Source organism: Podarcis vaucheri (assembly GCF_965113315.1).
Source record: "Podarcis vaucheri genome assembly, chromosome: 7".
NCBI classification, from domain to species: domain Eukaryota; kingdom Metazoa; phylum Chordata; class Lepidosauria; order Squamata; family Lacertidae; genus Podarcis; species Podarcis vaucheri.
Genome location: NC_138765.1, coordinates 73,696,738 through 73,712,764, shown reverse-complemented (window position 1 = coordinate 73,712,764; position 16,027 = coordinate 73,696,738). Strand labels below are relative to the sequence as shown.

Genomic DNA, 16,027 nt, shown 5'->3' with positions numbered 1-16,027 from the left:
TGGTTGCAACGCACACACACCTATTCACATGCCCGTGGCAAGGAGGAAAGCCAGCTCTTCAATGTTTAACTAGCATCAGAATGTATCTGTTTCAAAGTCAGACAGATACAGGATATTGTAGAGTTATGCAGGTGGGCTTTGACTGTAGTTGCTAATTTTGCACACTAGTTTAGACTCCAGGGAAACCCAGTACGGAAAATCACAACTCCAAGACTCTTCCTTAAGAACACAAACATCTGCCGGGCAAGGCTGGGGAGCGACAAGGGTTCTTTGAAAATGCAAACCAAGGCATTTCCTGGAGTAGAGTCTCCATGGAAACCTCCACTCCAGGAAATGCTACGGAGAATCGCAAGGCTCATTTTTAATAAGAACACAAACACACCAGCAACGCTTTGAAGCCACAATAGAACCCAAGGGAGGGGGGAAACAACAACAACTCACCAAGCTGACAAAGCTCAAGGGAGCTATGTCTCTTTTTCTAGTGTGCCAGAACAAGAATAAAAACCCCTCAACTATAATAATTAAATAAATTTATTATTTTTACTCTGCCCACCTGACTGAGTTGCCCCAGCCGCTCTGGGCAGCTACCTCTTAAATGTAACTAAGGGGAGGAAGGATAGAATGCCACCCCACTCTACTCTGCGGTTGCCATTGACATTCCTCCTCTTTTCATCTCACCTCCACTGCATCCCAAGCCTCCATGAATTACTGAAATAAACTGGACTGAAACACAATAGCCAGAACAAGTCCCGCCTGGTGTCAGTTGAGTTTCTCTCCCTCATCTGCTCTTTCACTGATTGCAGTAACTCCACCTGTGTGATGACTTCCAGGGAAATATGTAAATACCTCAATCACCTACAGCTTGCAGGTTGGGGCCATTCATAATGTCCTTTGATAGTCGATGTTGACTGACTCCTTTCTGGCTACATGGTACCAATCAGAAAGGGGGGGGGGAGGAAAGGAAGAGGAGTGTAAAGTCCTGACACCCTACCTTAGGCGTTTCTATGGAAGAGTGTTTGTATGTCATTGCCCCCCTTAAAGTTCAACACCCCCCCCAGAGACATGTGTGGGACCTGCTGGCCACACATAGTGATGGGTAATGATTGGCTCTGTTGTGAACAGCAGAATGGTTAGCAGAAGAGGGACTGGTTAGTGGCAGTCTGATTAAGTAAAAATCAATGCATATGGGGTTAGGATAGCTGTGGGGGATGTTGTTGTGGGGGTTCTGAAATTCATGGATTGAAGAAGCTGGCCAGCCTCCCTGCTAAGAACACGGAAAGATAAGTGCAGGCTAATTTCTCATAAAACAAATGAGGAGACCATGACCTGTATGGATTGCCTCATCTCTCAGGTTCTACAAGGTAGAAACTTGCTTTTTTTAGATAGATAGATAGATAGATAGATAGATAGATAGATAGATGATAGATAGATTAGATAGACAGGAAGGCAGGAACTGAAAACTGGGAATCTAGAGATTATGGCTCATCCAGCTGCTTTCGCACCTCTGTGGATGTTCATGATTTCCCTCAACCTCCTGCAACAATAAAGTGGAATTCTTTTTGCCTGCCACTTGGAAATTACGGTTCTATTAATGCAACCTAAAACTGCATTACATTTTTCTGAAGCCGCATCACACAACTGACTCATGTTCAGTTTGCAATCACCATGGGATCCTTCAGTCTATAAGGCAATTAATGCATTACCCTGAAAGTTGCACTGAGCACCATATAACTGGAAAGGCATCTAAGGAGGCTTAGAAATAAATGAATACTTATGGTGTGGGGATGGGGCAGGGGCAGAGGCAGGGAACTGATGGACAGAAGAGAGATAATGAATCAGAGCGATCCTATTGGCCAATTTCTGGTGGACCACCTAGTGGTTGTTGGAATTATTGAAAAGAATCCCAGGCTAAGTTAACTTTGGCTCAGGAAAGGATTTCTTATGTGTTTAAGAGCCAGCACAAGTTTACTGTTAGTGATTAGTTCTGACTTAATGATGATGAGATCCTGAGTACACATTCTTGCTTCACAAATTCAAAACATAACAATGAGCCCATAGGGCATCTTTTTTTTTAAGGCAGTAGTTGGGAGTGCAGCTCACTCACCACTAGGCAAGATGACACCTTGGTTTCAATCTTTTAACATTCTGAAAATGTTACTTGAAATACAAAAGGCAGTTTGATGTAGTTTGTTGAGAAAGCAGGGTCACAGACATGAATGAAAAAGCATCCATCTGAGAAGTGGGAGATGGGAACATACCTGCTATCTCCAACCGTCTCCTGGGAAGCAGTCATTTTCTCTGCAATGGTCTTGACACTTGCCTTTTTGCCCCCTTCCTGCATGAGTAAGAGGTTTAGATAATAAATTCTAAATATGAGAGAGATCAAGATCTGGTTCAAGGTCACCCAGTGAGCTTTATGACTAACCAGGGTTCTGAACTCATGTTCCCAAGTTCCGCCGTCTACCCACGCACAATGCTGGCTCCACAGAACATGTCTTCTTAGGGCAAGCATAAGGGATTGCACATGCTATAAGATACTGGACCCCATTTGTACTGATGTAAACCTCTAGAACAGCTTTTCTCAACCTGTGGGTCCCCAGATGTTGTTGAACTACAACTCCCATCACCCCTAGCTAGCAAGGCCAGAGCTCAGGGATGATGGGAGTTGTAGTCCAACAACATGTGGGGACCCACAGGTTGAGAACCGCTGCTCTAGAATGTCATTTGTATAGCTAAGCATTTAGCTGTATCCTCAGTACACTGTATTTTATTTTATTTTATTGCTATGGCTAATGCAAATAAAGTTGCTATGTATGTATGCATGCATCTGGTGAGGTTGGCTTCAATTCTGAGGGGCCATGGGGTAAGAGCTCTTTTGTGGGTCCCCTCCTCTTTTGACTTATTTGGGGGGCAGTGGTCTGAGAAGCATTTGGACAAACACCAGGACACTGGGTCTAGTAGTAATTTAATTTCACACAGTCGCCTAGAGTATTGGTGGGAACAGCGAGAACTCTGCATTGTATGAAGGACCACACCAGAATGTTTTGAAGGGGGTGGGGCTGCAGGTGCCATCACTGGAACCTGCTGTGCACTCTTTGAGGCAGGTTTCGTGGAGCCAATACTCTAGCTTCCTGGGAGGTGAGTCGCTGTAGCTTACCTGAAGGTGGGGGAGCTGGTGGGGAGGTCACTGCAGTGCAAACACACCAGCAAAACCAATCTGGCTCAATAACTGCTTTACCCCTCCTGATAAGCAACGGTGACCTTCCTGCCAGGAAGTTAGGGTAGCAGGTTAAGACATTCTTCCTTCTGGGTGTTAGGGAGGAGGAGCTTCCAATCTGGACTACTGCCAGATAATGAAATGGGAATGAAATGTGGATGTGAACTGTTGTGTCCAAAAGTGTAGCTGGCTTTCCTTACTTCATTTGGCTCATCTGACTGCACAGCAGGTTGAGGATCTCCTGGAAGAGGTGCAAGGGTGATGCTACTGAAAATGGCACAGCCACGCTCAACTCTTCGGAAACAGCCACTTTCATTTTCTATATAAACAAAGAACAATGTATAGTCAAGGGAAGCATCTATCTATTTTCCTGTTGTGTTTAATGAGTGGTCAAAATTTAAATAAAAAATATTAAGTCTGTTGAAGGGGAAGGTAAATGAAACAAGACACAAGAAATGCTTGTGGCTCTCTACTGCAAGGTTTGGGTCCCTTTATAAAAGTCACCTTGACTATAACAGTGGAATGGAAAATTAGTATGTTGTACCTAAGCTCTCAGCAGCTGTGATTTACTCTAGCAATATCTCCAACAGTATTTATAAAATTCAGTACGCTGACATCTCTCACTTCCCCCAAAGTGCAAAAGGCACCATGCCTGATTCTCTTCTCCCCACCACCAAGAGTTTTCTTAGCAACTATCTTGCAAGGTAGAGATTGAAGCCCTATGTATGTGTCAACACTCATATTTTTCCTCATGGGCATGGTGATGCACTCAGGCCTCTGCATAAAGAGTGTGACCATCTGTAGCAATGGAGCTTTTGCATGGTCCTTCCAAGCAACCCAGAAACGTTCACAATTGGGTTCAGGCTGACATGGAAGTCATGTTATATTTGGGTGGTACTGGTTGCCAGTTGGGTATTTGTAATGTGGAATGGTAGCTTCAGTTGCTGCATGATAGCTTCAATTGTACAAAATCCATGAACCCATTCTAGTGAACAAACATATATGGGACCTAGGTTCCCCACAGTGCCACTACCAGTCACACAGCTCCAAGAGAGAGTGAAGCTGGAACTTCCAGCGACATAGGATACTTTATCACAGGTGTGAGGAAACTGTGGCTCTCCAGGTGTTGCTGAGCTGCAGCTCCCATAATCCTTGGACATTGGCTGTGCTTGCTGGAGCTGCTGGAAGTTGTAGTTCAGCAACACCTGGAAGGACCACAGCTTCCCATGCTTTTTATATCATTATCAATACTGCCTAAATAATCCATCTGTGAAGGTTGTGGCCCTTAACAGCTCTAATTTCTTGGCCCTTTGGGGTTGGACAGGTCTGAACCCTGACACCATGCCACACCTGGGTAACCTTGATTTCCACCCCCACCCCCAACTTCACAGTATTAGTTTGATACTTTCTTTAAAAGCATATCGCACCACCATTAGACAAGGCAAATCAGGAGTTAGCAGCTGCGAAATCTTTATTGAAAACTATTAGTGCATTAAGAAATTGGAAATTATGCTGTAAGCAATATGGTTCCCATTCATTGCTCAGAACATAAATACTGCTAGTACAGCGAAAGCTAATGAAGAGAGAGGTGTTAAAAGAACGTCCTTGCAAAAGTGGAAAGGCGAACTTTTTAAATGATCAGGTGGAGACACCATGGAAAGTTGTGCAGCACTTAACAATGTGAAATTTCACTGTGCTGGGTGCTTAGTGCAGGAAAAGTAACCTTTCTTTTGGCCAATGAAGTGAGAGAATGGACAGGACAAAGAGTAATGTTCTGCCAGCATCAACAAGACGTCACCCAGGGAACTGATTTGTGTAAACACAGAGGCGGATTTAGGGAAGTGCAACCAGTTTGGTCGTACTGGGTGCCAAGCCTTGGGGGTGGCGCAACTATGATTTTGATTGGAACATGGGAGGTGAGGGTGCTGGATTTTGGTGTTGCACAGGGCACCGCTGAAATTTGAGACCCCAAGGTCCAACGCTAGTACATGAGCTGGCTTAAGAGGATGGCTGTATGCTGGCACAGGTGGCAAGTGTTATGTAGGCTCAACCCAGTGGCCTTTTGAATCAGATCCCTTCTGCCACTTGGAACGAAAGCTGGGACATTTTGCATTAATATCCCAGAATCTGCTACATGCCCCCAAAGGCCAATCACATGCTTCTGTCCAACATAAACTCTCAGATCCTGCTGTCTTCCCTATTAGTCTGAGCAACATGTTCAGTTGCTCTCTGGGTTGCTACCAAAACCCTCAACTTCATCCTGCCCGGGATTGTCTGAGAATTCTGATGAACATAGAAATGGAAGCGGAAATTGCTGGGGTTTGCTCATTTGGTCTCATGTTTGGAATGGAAATAAATCCAGTGAATACCGATGAACTGTTGTTGTTTTTAGTCTGCAAACAATATGTAGTTGATGACCACTCCTCCCCCCCTTTAAATTGTGCTTCCCTGACATTGAAATGAGCGGTGTGGAAAGAATTGCATCATTAATTACAATGAATTTGTAAGTTACGTAAATAATGTTAAATAGCAGACAAGGAGATGAATAGCATAGTATTTGGTGGAAACTGAACTTCAGCAGAACAGAAACAGTGCTGATTGTGATGAAGTCAGAACAGAAACCACTGCTTCCTTGCCTCCCTAATTCTGCCCTGTAGTGATTGTCCACTCTTGGATCTGTGTGCAAAGAGCCACCAGGGTTGCAACCAGAGCTGTAGATTGGAGCCTTTCCCTGGGCAGTGACATACTCTCAGGTTCTGAACTAGGCTCAGCTGTGCAGGCTAGACACTGGATCCTCTCAGACAGGAAGGGTATCAAAGGCTGGACTGGAACTCTGCTAGAGAAACAATGCCTCCCTGGTTGCAGTGTGTCAGATCTGCATCCTTCACGTAACTCTCTCTTCCCAGCTCCTGCCTCCCATCTGACAGCTGCCCACAGCTCACAATAAAACCCAGTTTAATTGGAGACTCCCATCTCAGGAGTGCCACTCCTGAAATCCACCCTCTGTGTCTATTTTTATTACAACAATTATGTCTTGATCAGCAAGATAAAGGTCATTCCATCACCTTGTGGGGGGTGGAATGGAGTGGAGGAAGCAGGAGCAGAATGACTAGTCTCATAATGACTGCAGAAGATGGGGCAGTTTGACCTCTCTGGGAGTGAAATGTCAATTAATTATCTTTTTTTATGTCCAACTCAATTACAACATGCTAATCACCTGTGTAGGGCATAAAACTAGGAGGAGGAAGAGAGGAAAAGGGGATGGCGTGAAAGGAGAAATAGCTATAAACATCTATGACTTAGGGCGTTAGAGTCATTATTGTTAAACGGTAGGCACACCTTCTAATAATGGAGCATAAAGAATTATTGGCTGTTGATGGGCTGGTCTGAATGTTGTAATACTTTCTTCCTTAAAAAGGGTGCGAGGGGGTGAGATAGGGTGACTGGTCCTTGGGAGCAGCAGTTGTGTCTTATTTAAAGGTGACCAGACACAGCGCATTAGCCTTTAATGCTTGATTCAATTACCAATAAATGTCAGTTAACTAATGAGGAAGGTGGGGAAAGGAGTGAGAAGCATGGACTTAACACATAACCAAAAGCTATGGAGCAGCCGTCGACAACCTCCTTTGGTGGCACCATGTTGGGGAAGGTTGCCTTAGAAGAATAGTATTTCCTGCAAGGCATAACCCATCCAAGGGGCCCATGTTACAAAAGAACCATGGATGCAACTCATGGTTCATTGAAGCGTTTTGCGTGTCAGTGAAGCTCATGCCAGGTCTTTTCAGTTATGATATCCTTGGTATTAAATCATCACCATAATCACCCCTTCTAATACAGTGGTACCTCAGTTTTTGAGCGTCTTGGAAGCCCAACATTTCAGAACCTGAACTCCGAAAACCCAGAAGTAATTGCTTCCGTTTTCAAATGGGTCTCGGAAGTCAAACAGCTTCCATTGCGTCCCCCCCCCCTTTTCTCCATTGACTTTGCTGACTGCCCTTTGCACCTTGGTTGTTGAACATTTTGGAAGTTGAATCGTCTTCCAGAACTGATTACGTTTGACAACCGAGGTACCACTGTAGTGAGCTAAGCTGCTGAGAGCTGGCAGGGGTGGAGCCACAACAGAACCACTGAGAAATGTGAGGCGGGAGGGACAGAAAACTAGAGGAGAAAGGGAATGGAAAAGAGTATCCTAGAATACAGCATGGCTGCCTGGAACCCAGAGCCAGAACACGCCAACTGCAACCTTTTGTTGCAGGCCCTACTTCCCCCCTCTAAAACCAAACTTGAGCTGCCCTGTGCCTACCAGCTGGGAAACGAAATGAGCCCACTCAAAATTTCTAGTGCTGTGTCAAAATTTGTCCTCCAATTTCTTGGAGGACCTAACGTTCTCTCTAGAGAAACTAGAAAAATATATCTCATCTTAAAATGAAAGGCAGTTTGTTAATGCTGCTGCTGCTACTACTAGTATCAGTATGGTCAGGAAAACCCTGAAGTTTGCAGACATACAAAAATCTTCCTAAAAAAAAATATTGAAGCAGGCAGTCCCCTCCCCTCACAGCTCCATGCAGCATGAATATGCTTCACAAGCACAAAATGTTTCAGGTTGGTTGGAAAAAATACAAATATAAACTGAAGGTGGTGGTAGATAGAATTGGTTATCCTGCCTGGAGGGGGTTATGGCTAGCTGGAAACCATGAAGGAAGCTCTCATTTTTGGATGTCAGGGTGCAGTACAATATTCTGTCATAGAAAACTGCCTTATATTGAGCCAGACCACTGAGCCATTTAGCTCAGTACTGTCTACACTGACTGGCAGCAGCTCTCCAGGATTTCATAGAATAGAATAGAATCATAGAGTTGGAAGAGACCACAAGGGCCATCGAGTCCAACCCCCTGCCAAGCAGGAAACACCATATAGAATCATAGAATCATAGAGTTGGAAGAGACCACAAGGGAGTTGGAAGAGACCACAAGGGAATTTCAGGCAAGGGACAATCCCAGTCCTGCCAAGAGATGCTGGGGAATGAACCTGGGGCTTTCTGCATGCCAGGCAGATGTTTTGCCACTGAGCTACAGCTATATTACAAATGAACCGAAGTCAAATTGTTAGGTTTTCCATAAAGAAAGTACACTTCATGTTTCCAATAGGAAACCCCAGCTTTCCCTTAATGTAAAACACAGGCAAAAGATTTAACAAATAGTTGGCTTTTGAGCATTGGCTGAAAAAGCACAAAACAACGAAGGCTGAGATTTCAATCAAACATCTCCCTATAAAATTACATTCCACCAAGTCTTACAAAGCCAACGTCAATTAACACACAAAAGAAACCTCAATGGTACGTCAAAGCAAGGGTGTAACTTTATTTGATGAAAGCAAGGAAATGAAGGGGGCCAAAGTTACCATTCCATCCTCATAATGTTTGGTCTGTGTGGATCTTATCTAACATATGAAAACCAAGAACAGTAAAAGAAGGGGGAAACTGCTACAGGTGCCAGTGCAAGTTTATACAACCAGTAGAACTGAGTAGTGAAGCTTTGCCTGGACTTCACTACTTCAGATTTCGAGTCTGCTCATTGGAAAAATTACTCACTGTTCAGCCACAAATAAATGCTCCCTGCCCACAGAAAGTGAGCATGTCAGTGTGGAGGCTAAGCGCAGAGATTTGGCTTTTCTTACAGCTCAGTGGGACAGCATCTGCTTTTGCATGCAGAAGATCTAGGAGGGCTGGGAATATTCCCTTCCTGAAATCTTGGACAGCCACTGCCAGTCACTGTAGACCAGGCATGTCCAACTCCCAAGAGACTGCGAGACTTTGGGGGGGGGCGTGATTGATCAGGATCATGTGATCGACCAGGGACGCCCCGCGATCGACTGGTTGGACATGCCTGGTGCAGACAATACTCAACAAGATGGATCTACAATATCAGAGAGATCTGGTGCAATATAAGGCAGCTTTCTGTGCCCCTGTGGGTGGTATCCAATGTTAGTCCTACTAAGTGTAGACCCACTGAAATTAATGGGCATGACTAACTTAGGTTCATTAATGTTAATGGCTCTGCCTTGAGTGGGACATAGCTGGAGATAACCCAAAGTCCTAACAGAAGCACAACAGTTGACAGTTAGACCATCTGATATGCATGCAAGAGATCCCAGTTTAAATCCTTGGCATCTCCCAGTAAAGGCTGGAAGAGACCCCCTTGCCTGCAATCCAGTAGAGCCACTGCCATTATGTGTAGACGTGACTGAGCTAGCTGATTTTGCTCAATGTAACAAAGCTTCCTAAGCATAGCCGCTGTAAAGTGGGGACAATCCTCTTTCAAAAGACTTCTTTTGTCTCCCACACACATTAATGGGCTTAACAAAGAGACAGCCAACACAGTGCCCTCCAGATGTTATTGGACTCCGACTCTCATCAGCCCCAGCCAGCCTGACGAGTCATCTGGAGGGTACCATATTGGCTACCCCATTTGGTGTGCTCAGCCTGAACAAGAGAGACAAAGCCTCAGAGGACCACACTAGCTTGTACAGCTGCTCCCTGTCCCTACCCCCCTGCACTTTCTAAATTGGAAGCTAAAGTTATCTTTAAACTATGTTTTTCCCCCCATGGTCTCAAATCCAATTTGCAAGGAATTGTTTGAAACATATTCCCCATTGCCAGGAAAACAATAGCAGTCCTCCAATTATCAGCACCTGCATTACAATTCAATGAGTTTAAATTGCTAAGGGGCTGTGGCTGATACCCTACTGACAACAATTAGCATTAAAAAAAAAACACCACATTCTGCAGTTTAAAAGCAGTGGGTGGGAATTACAAAAGGTTAACAGACTAAATATAAAAATCTTTCTGAATATAAAATCAATGCGTTTTGTTACTAAAAATCTGGGTACTGTAATTTAACCAAAATAGGGTTTAGAGTATCTGGCGCGGTTCCAGATGCAAGAGAGATGTTTTTCTTCTTCTTTCCCATTTGAAAGGAAATGCAGAACAACCAATTGGAGAGTTTCTGCCAGGCAGGAGGTTTGGAGGGAAGGTGGGGGGAAAAGAAAATGAGCAGGGAAAGCTATTTAAAAAAACAAAAACCCACAAAACAGTTAAGTCCTGTCTACTCAGAACTATTGAGCTGAGATTCTTCCAATGCTGTACACATCATACACCCAATATTATTCAACATATCCAGAAGGTAGGACCTGAACCAAAGATTCAAATTATAAGAGGGGGTAGGGAGGATTTAGATGAAACATTAGAAAGAACTCCCTGGCAGTATGAGCTAGTCAGCAATGGAACAGACTGCCTTGGAAGATTGTAGACTTTCCTTTATTACAGGTTTTTAGGCAAAGGTTGGATGGCCACTAGGGATGCTGTAGAAGTGGATTAATCTAAATGACCATTGGGGTCCTTTCAGACTCTGAATTGTAGCCAACTAAGTCCAACTCAGAGTAGACCGATCCAGATCCAATGTAACCTGTTGCCCGATTGCAGCTGGAGTCCAATACGGGCACGACTTTCAGTTAGCCTCATATCTTAGGAATTTGTCCGTACCCACCCACCGTATTTACCAAAGCTAGATTAAATGTATTTCCATCAGAAGTTCTAAATGGTAGGCTGAGAGGCATCTCCTATCAGAATAGGCTTTGTTTATGAACCATATCCTACTGCACTGTGGGCAGTATGAGCAAGCAAGGGATCAACTAATCAAACCCTTACTAGCAAATTTGCCGGGAAAATCTGAAGCCTCCCATATTAAATACCTTCTGGTCAAATGGAGGATAGGACAAATGATATTACACTGACCGTGGCAAAGTTTCTTTCAGAGGTCACAAGAAACAAAGACCATCATGCTCTGGACATAACAAAATGACTACCTCGGTCTCTTTCGCCTGTTGTTGTTTGGTTGTCTTAACTGTATCTTGTTTAGAAACTGTTTTGTGGGTCTATGGAACGCAATAAAGATAGATGGATATAGATATATAGATATATAGATATATAGATATATAGATATAGATTTGCTTTCGTAGATTTTCACGGGTACAGGAATGCAGGTTTTGGTGTCTTCGGGTGTCTTCCCGTGTAAGAGTCGGGGTGTCTGGGCGACGTTTCGACGAGGTCTCACTCGTCATCTTCAGGCTGGTGCTTTCGGCTTCTTGTTACTGGAACAGAGCAGAATCTGGTGTTTGAGTTCCTATAAATACTGTTGAGGGGTGTGGTGTATAGCCTCCAACGTTCTGGGCAGAGAGGAAGTTCCTAGATTAGTGTGCCTTTTCTTCTTTTGTTCCTTAATTACTTGAGGGATATCTTGAGTGATTTCATGAGTGATATTCTGAATACCACTGGGTGGGTCATTAAGTGTAGATTAGTTGCTAAAGCTTTCGTGTCTTGACCTCTTGAGCTTGTGAAGAGTTTTTCTGAGAAGATGGCTGTGCTGCATTTAGTTGAGCACCCCGACTCTTACACGGGAAGACACCCGAAGACACCAAAACCTGCATAGATATAGATATATCTATATAGATATATAGATACAGACACACACACACACACACACCAATTGAAATCAACAGTCCATTAACTTCAGTGTGTCTACTCTGGGTAGCATTAACATTAGATACAAAAATCCTGTTGGTGGGCTTCCCACAAGCCACAGTGAGAACAGGATGCGGGACTAGATGGGCCTTTGGCTTGAACCAGCAGTCTCTTCTTAAGTTCTTATGCTCATGTGGGTATGACAGCTCAGGACCAAAATATTAGGTGTTTATCAGTTCCTCAATTCACCCTTGAAAGTTGCAGCAGATTATAGGCCAGATGTTGATACACTCTTAAGGGAGCTGGGGTTGATTGGTAGGGATGCTTGCAAAGCTCTTAGGGTCCAGGTGTGAATGCTGGGTGCTTGCAATGTTCACCCAGAAGAAGAGGTGAGCATTGCAACTTCCCCAATTTCTTCTCTGACTGCGCTTACAATCTGGGTTCCATTGTTAGGAGGCAGAAAAACTTATTCCTAAATTTACGAGCCTTTTCCCCAAACTAAAAGAAGTCCCAAATGTTGTAGCCTTTCCCAGAAGGGGATTTGCTCCTTTTTCTGATCAATTTGGTTCCCCTTTTCTGCACCATCTCTTTTGGGAGATATCACTATGGAGCAAATAGTGTGCCAGTCTCTCTTGGTGAACAGAGGATAAAAAGTTTAATGACTATGCAGTGGGGAGTCACGCTTTGCGACAAAGTATAAACCAGCTCCAGAAAAAGCAGCTGAAAGCTTCCAGAGTTAAATCCATCCTCCCATTGACCATATGTTGCAGAAGTATTCAAGTGGGGAGGGGAAGTAGATGTCTTAAGATATAAGAATATAACCTGGATAGATCAGGTGAAAGGCACAGCTAACTCAGCGTCCTGTTCTCCAAGTAGCCAGACAGATGACAACAGGAAACTTGCAAACAGGACCTGAACACAACACTGCTCTCCCCACTTGTGATTCCCATCAACTGGTATTCAGAGATTGCAACCTCAAGCAGTGAAGGTAAAACATAGCCATTGTGGCCAGTTGGCACTGATAGCCTAATCCTCCTTGACTTCATCCAATCATCTTTTAAAGCAGGTGTGGAGAGCCTGTAGCCCTCCAGATGTTGCTGAACTCACATCAGCCACGGGAAGCATGTCCAATGGCAAGGGATGATGGATATTGTGATTCAGCAACAACTGAAGGACTAAACGTTCCTCCCACCTGTTTTAAAGCCACACAGGTTGTTGGCCATCAATATATACCGCAGGAGCAAATTCTGTGCTATGTGAAAAAGCATTCTTTTGTCTGTCCAACATTTTGCTTCACTGGACTGACATGAGTTCTAGTATCACGAGGAGATTAATTTTACCCTATCCGCTTTCTCTACACTGTGAATATTTTTAAAAGCACCATTCAAACATGTAAAGTAAAGCAGTGATCTGCATGGTCTGTCGCCAAAAACAGAAGTAAATGGGGGGGGGGGTTGCTTCAAACACATCCTACACTTTTTTATCAGCATGCTTTCTGCCATTCCCCATTCCTCTGTTAACAGAGTGAAGCAAAGAATTACTCCTTGGTTGTTGTTCCTTCAATTGTGAAAATCAGCAAACAGATTAATCATCACTTTTTAGCTTTGTTTCAGTGGAGAAAAGGAGATTACCAAAGTGTACAAAAAGGTCGCAGACAGGAGAACTCTCACAAGCTTGTTTGGACATATAGTCAAACAAAGGAGAAATAAATGTAGGCGCAACCACGTTATTGTAAAAGGCACTCCAGGCCTCGACATGCTTAATCCTTTCAGACAGATCTGTGCAGCAGCAGGGCCAGATCATGGAGATTTCTGGGCTTTCCAGATCGAAACTTGCACACTGGACTTCTCCCTTTCTCTCTGCCTGCTACAAAGATTTCCCAGCATTGCCCTGTACTTATTTAAACAAATATTATGACCAAGTAAACCACAGATGGAAGGTGAACTCCTTAACCCTTGAAAAATCTTAAGGAAAGGAAACAGAAGCGAGGGCGGGCGGGGGCGGGGAATAGAGATTGAGAAAGAATTTTATAAGTGTTAACCCTTCAAAGGTACAAATGAAGGACGCATCAGCCTAATATCCCCAAATGTGATGGGATTCATAGGAGGGAGTGTCACAGGGCAGGGGCGAAATTCGGCTTCATTTCACCCGGGTCAACAACCCAATTTGGCACGTGCACACACATTGCAGATTTGCAGGGGGGGCTGGGAGTGCGCAATTTTGTTTTAAAAGCTTCTGTAAGTGTAAATGTGTTATCTACCAACAAATACAAGACAACAGGTTTCATAGACCAAGTCTATGGGGCAGTTCCATTTGGCAAAAGGAGGAAGCTGCAGTAATATATTGTTGCAGGTTGTTAATAAAATTACCTAAGGAAGTTTTTCTTTCCAAAATGCATTGGGCAGTAATAAAAGATTTTGGGCGCTTGGAGCACCTTTTCTCTTAGATTTATTCCTGCATTCATGCCCTTAACTCTCTCTCTCTCTTTTTCTTTCTTTTTGGTATCATGCTCTACAGTGGTACCTCAGGTTACATACGCTTCAGGTTACATACGCTTCAGGTTACAGACTCCGCTAACCCAGAAATAGTACCTCGGGTTAAGAACTTTGCTTCAGGATGAGAACAGAAATCGTGCTCTGGCAGCGCAGCAGCAGCGGGAGGCCCCATTAGCTAAAGTGGTGCTTCAGGTTAAGAACAGACCTCCAGAACGAATTAAGTACTTAACCTGAGGTACCACTGTATTACTCTTCCATGGTCCTCTACCCATTCCAGGATATTTCCAATGGACTGTCTCCAACTAAGTCCTACTCAGAGTAGACCCACTGAAATTAATCAACCCAGGTTAGTTATGTCCATTCATTTCAACGGGCCTATTTGGAGTAGGGCTAACACTGGATATATAACCCAGTGTCCATAGTGGGTGATTCACAAGAAGATGACAATTTTCAAACAGCTTGCAATAAAAAGCGGCAACAGAAGATGATGTGGGAGATTTGTGCTAGTAATGACTGTTTGAGGCATGTGAGATCATGGTTCGGCTATGAATCTACATGCCTGAGCGACTGAGTGATGAATCTACATGCTTGAATCAGGCCCAGAGTACTCAAGCAGGAGCATAAACAGCTGCCATGTAGTCAGAGCTCTACGGCAGGTCTGCACAACTTTTGAACTGCCAAGCTGATTGCAGACTACTAGCTATGTAACTCAGCCTGCTGGCTGTTTGACAACATCTGTTTTTGCAGTCCCAGACTGGCAACATACTAAGGAGGTTTATTTGATGGGCTGCTATGTTTAACTCGGTGATAGGGACCCTCAGGCCTGGGAACCGAATGCAACCATCCAGGCGACTGTCTTCCCATGACACACTTGCCAGGCCTTGCCCTTCATAGGCCCTACTTTGTACCTCCCTTGGGTGTTTTTGCCTGACTGGAATGTGTCCTTGAACTCTGATAGTGCTTCCTGCTTGCCTGGATGGAGGGCAGAGAGGGCTGTGTGTTTCTGCAGAAACTGGCCTACATTACAACGACAAAGTTTGCAGTAATCGCTCTGCCCACCTCTGCTTCGGGACCCTCCAACCACTAGCATTTCTTGTAAATTACAAAAAGGAGATTTGTTGTGCTAGGGTGACAAAAGACTTTAATCAACTTTAATTGCACAAAACCTAAAGTTCTGTGGTGTGTTTGAATTCCTTCCACAAAACAGCAACAGTTTCAAAGTGCTCACATTTTGCTTTGTTTTGTTTCCTTCAGTGCAAGCACTGTGTAATCACCCTGTGTTCTCCAAGCCTACAATCCTTTCCAGTAGGCTAAATGTATTTCTAGACATTCCTGAAGATAATTTGTACTAGGCATGGAGTTTCTTAGAGATTTATAGCCCATCCTATTCCCAGGATGGATTACACAAATATTTATTTTTTTAAAAAAAATAATAATATGAAAAGAGAGAGAACGAGGGACGGGAAACCTCCTAAAGCACAAGGAGTAAAGCAACATGCAGCAGCTGGACAGATGATGGGTAAGTGGACGGTTCCACGTGCCAAATGAAACGTACAGAGAAAAGCATATGGCACAACTTTACTTTCTGATAGAAGATTAATCTGTTGTAGGAGGACAGAGCACTCATGTGATTCATACAGGACCCCTCCTGCTTTTAGAACCCATGAAAGAAAAAAAGCAAAGCCTGAGCACAAAAGATTTTCTCAATATTGCAACCCTTCCCCATCTTTAGACATTTTGCAAGGAGATGGAGCGAGAATGTTCAGGAGGGGGTTTATTCAACTGGCCGTCCCCAAG

The 16,027-nt window shown here is 44.0% G+C and overlaps 1 protein-coding gene across 7 annotated transcripts in view; it reads right to left on the bottom strand.

The window, feature by feature from the left end:
- Positions 1-16,027, bottom strand: part of MORN1 (MORN repeat containing 1) — a 133,380-nt gene that overhangs the window by 63,114 nt on the left and 54,239 nt on the right. For 6 of the 7 annotated variants that reach the window (XM_082230126.1, XM_082230124.1, XM_082230123.1 and 3 more), the window contains exons 11-12: positions 3,418-3,536; positions 2,259-2,335 (exon numbers count right to left, since the gene is read on the bottom strand). In XM_082230126.1, coding sequence (XP_082086252.1) covers positions 2,259-2,335; positions 3,418-3,536 — 196 coding nt within the window. Of the gene's footprint in view, positions 1-20; positions 87-2,258; positions 2,336-3,417; positions 3,537-16,027 lie in introns of all 7 variants that reach the window. The other variant, XM_082230128.1, reaches the window with a different exon arrangement.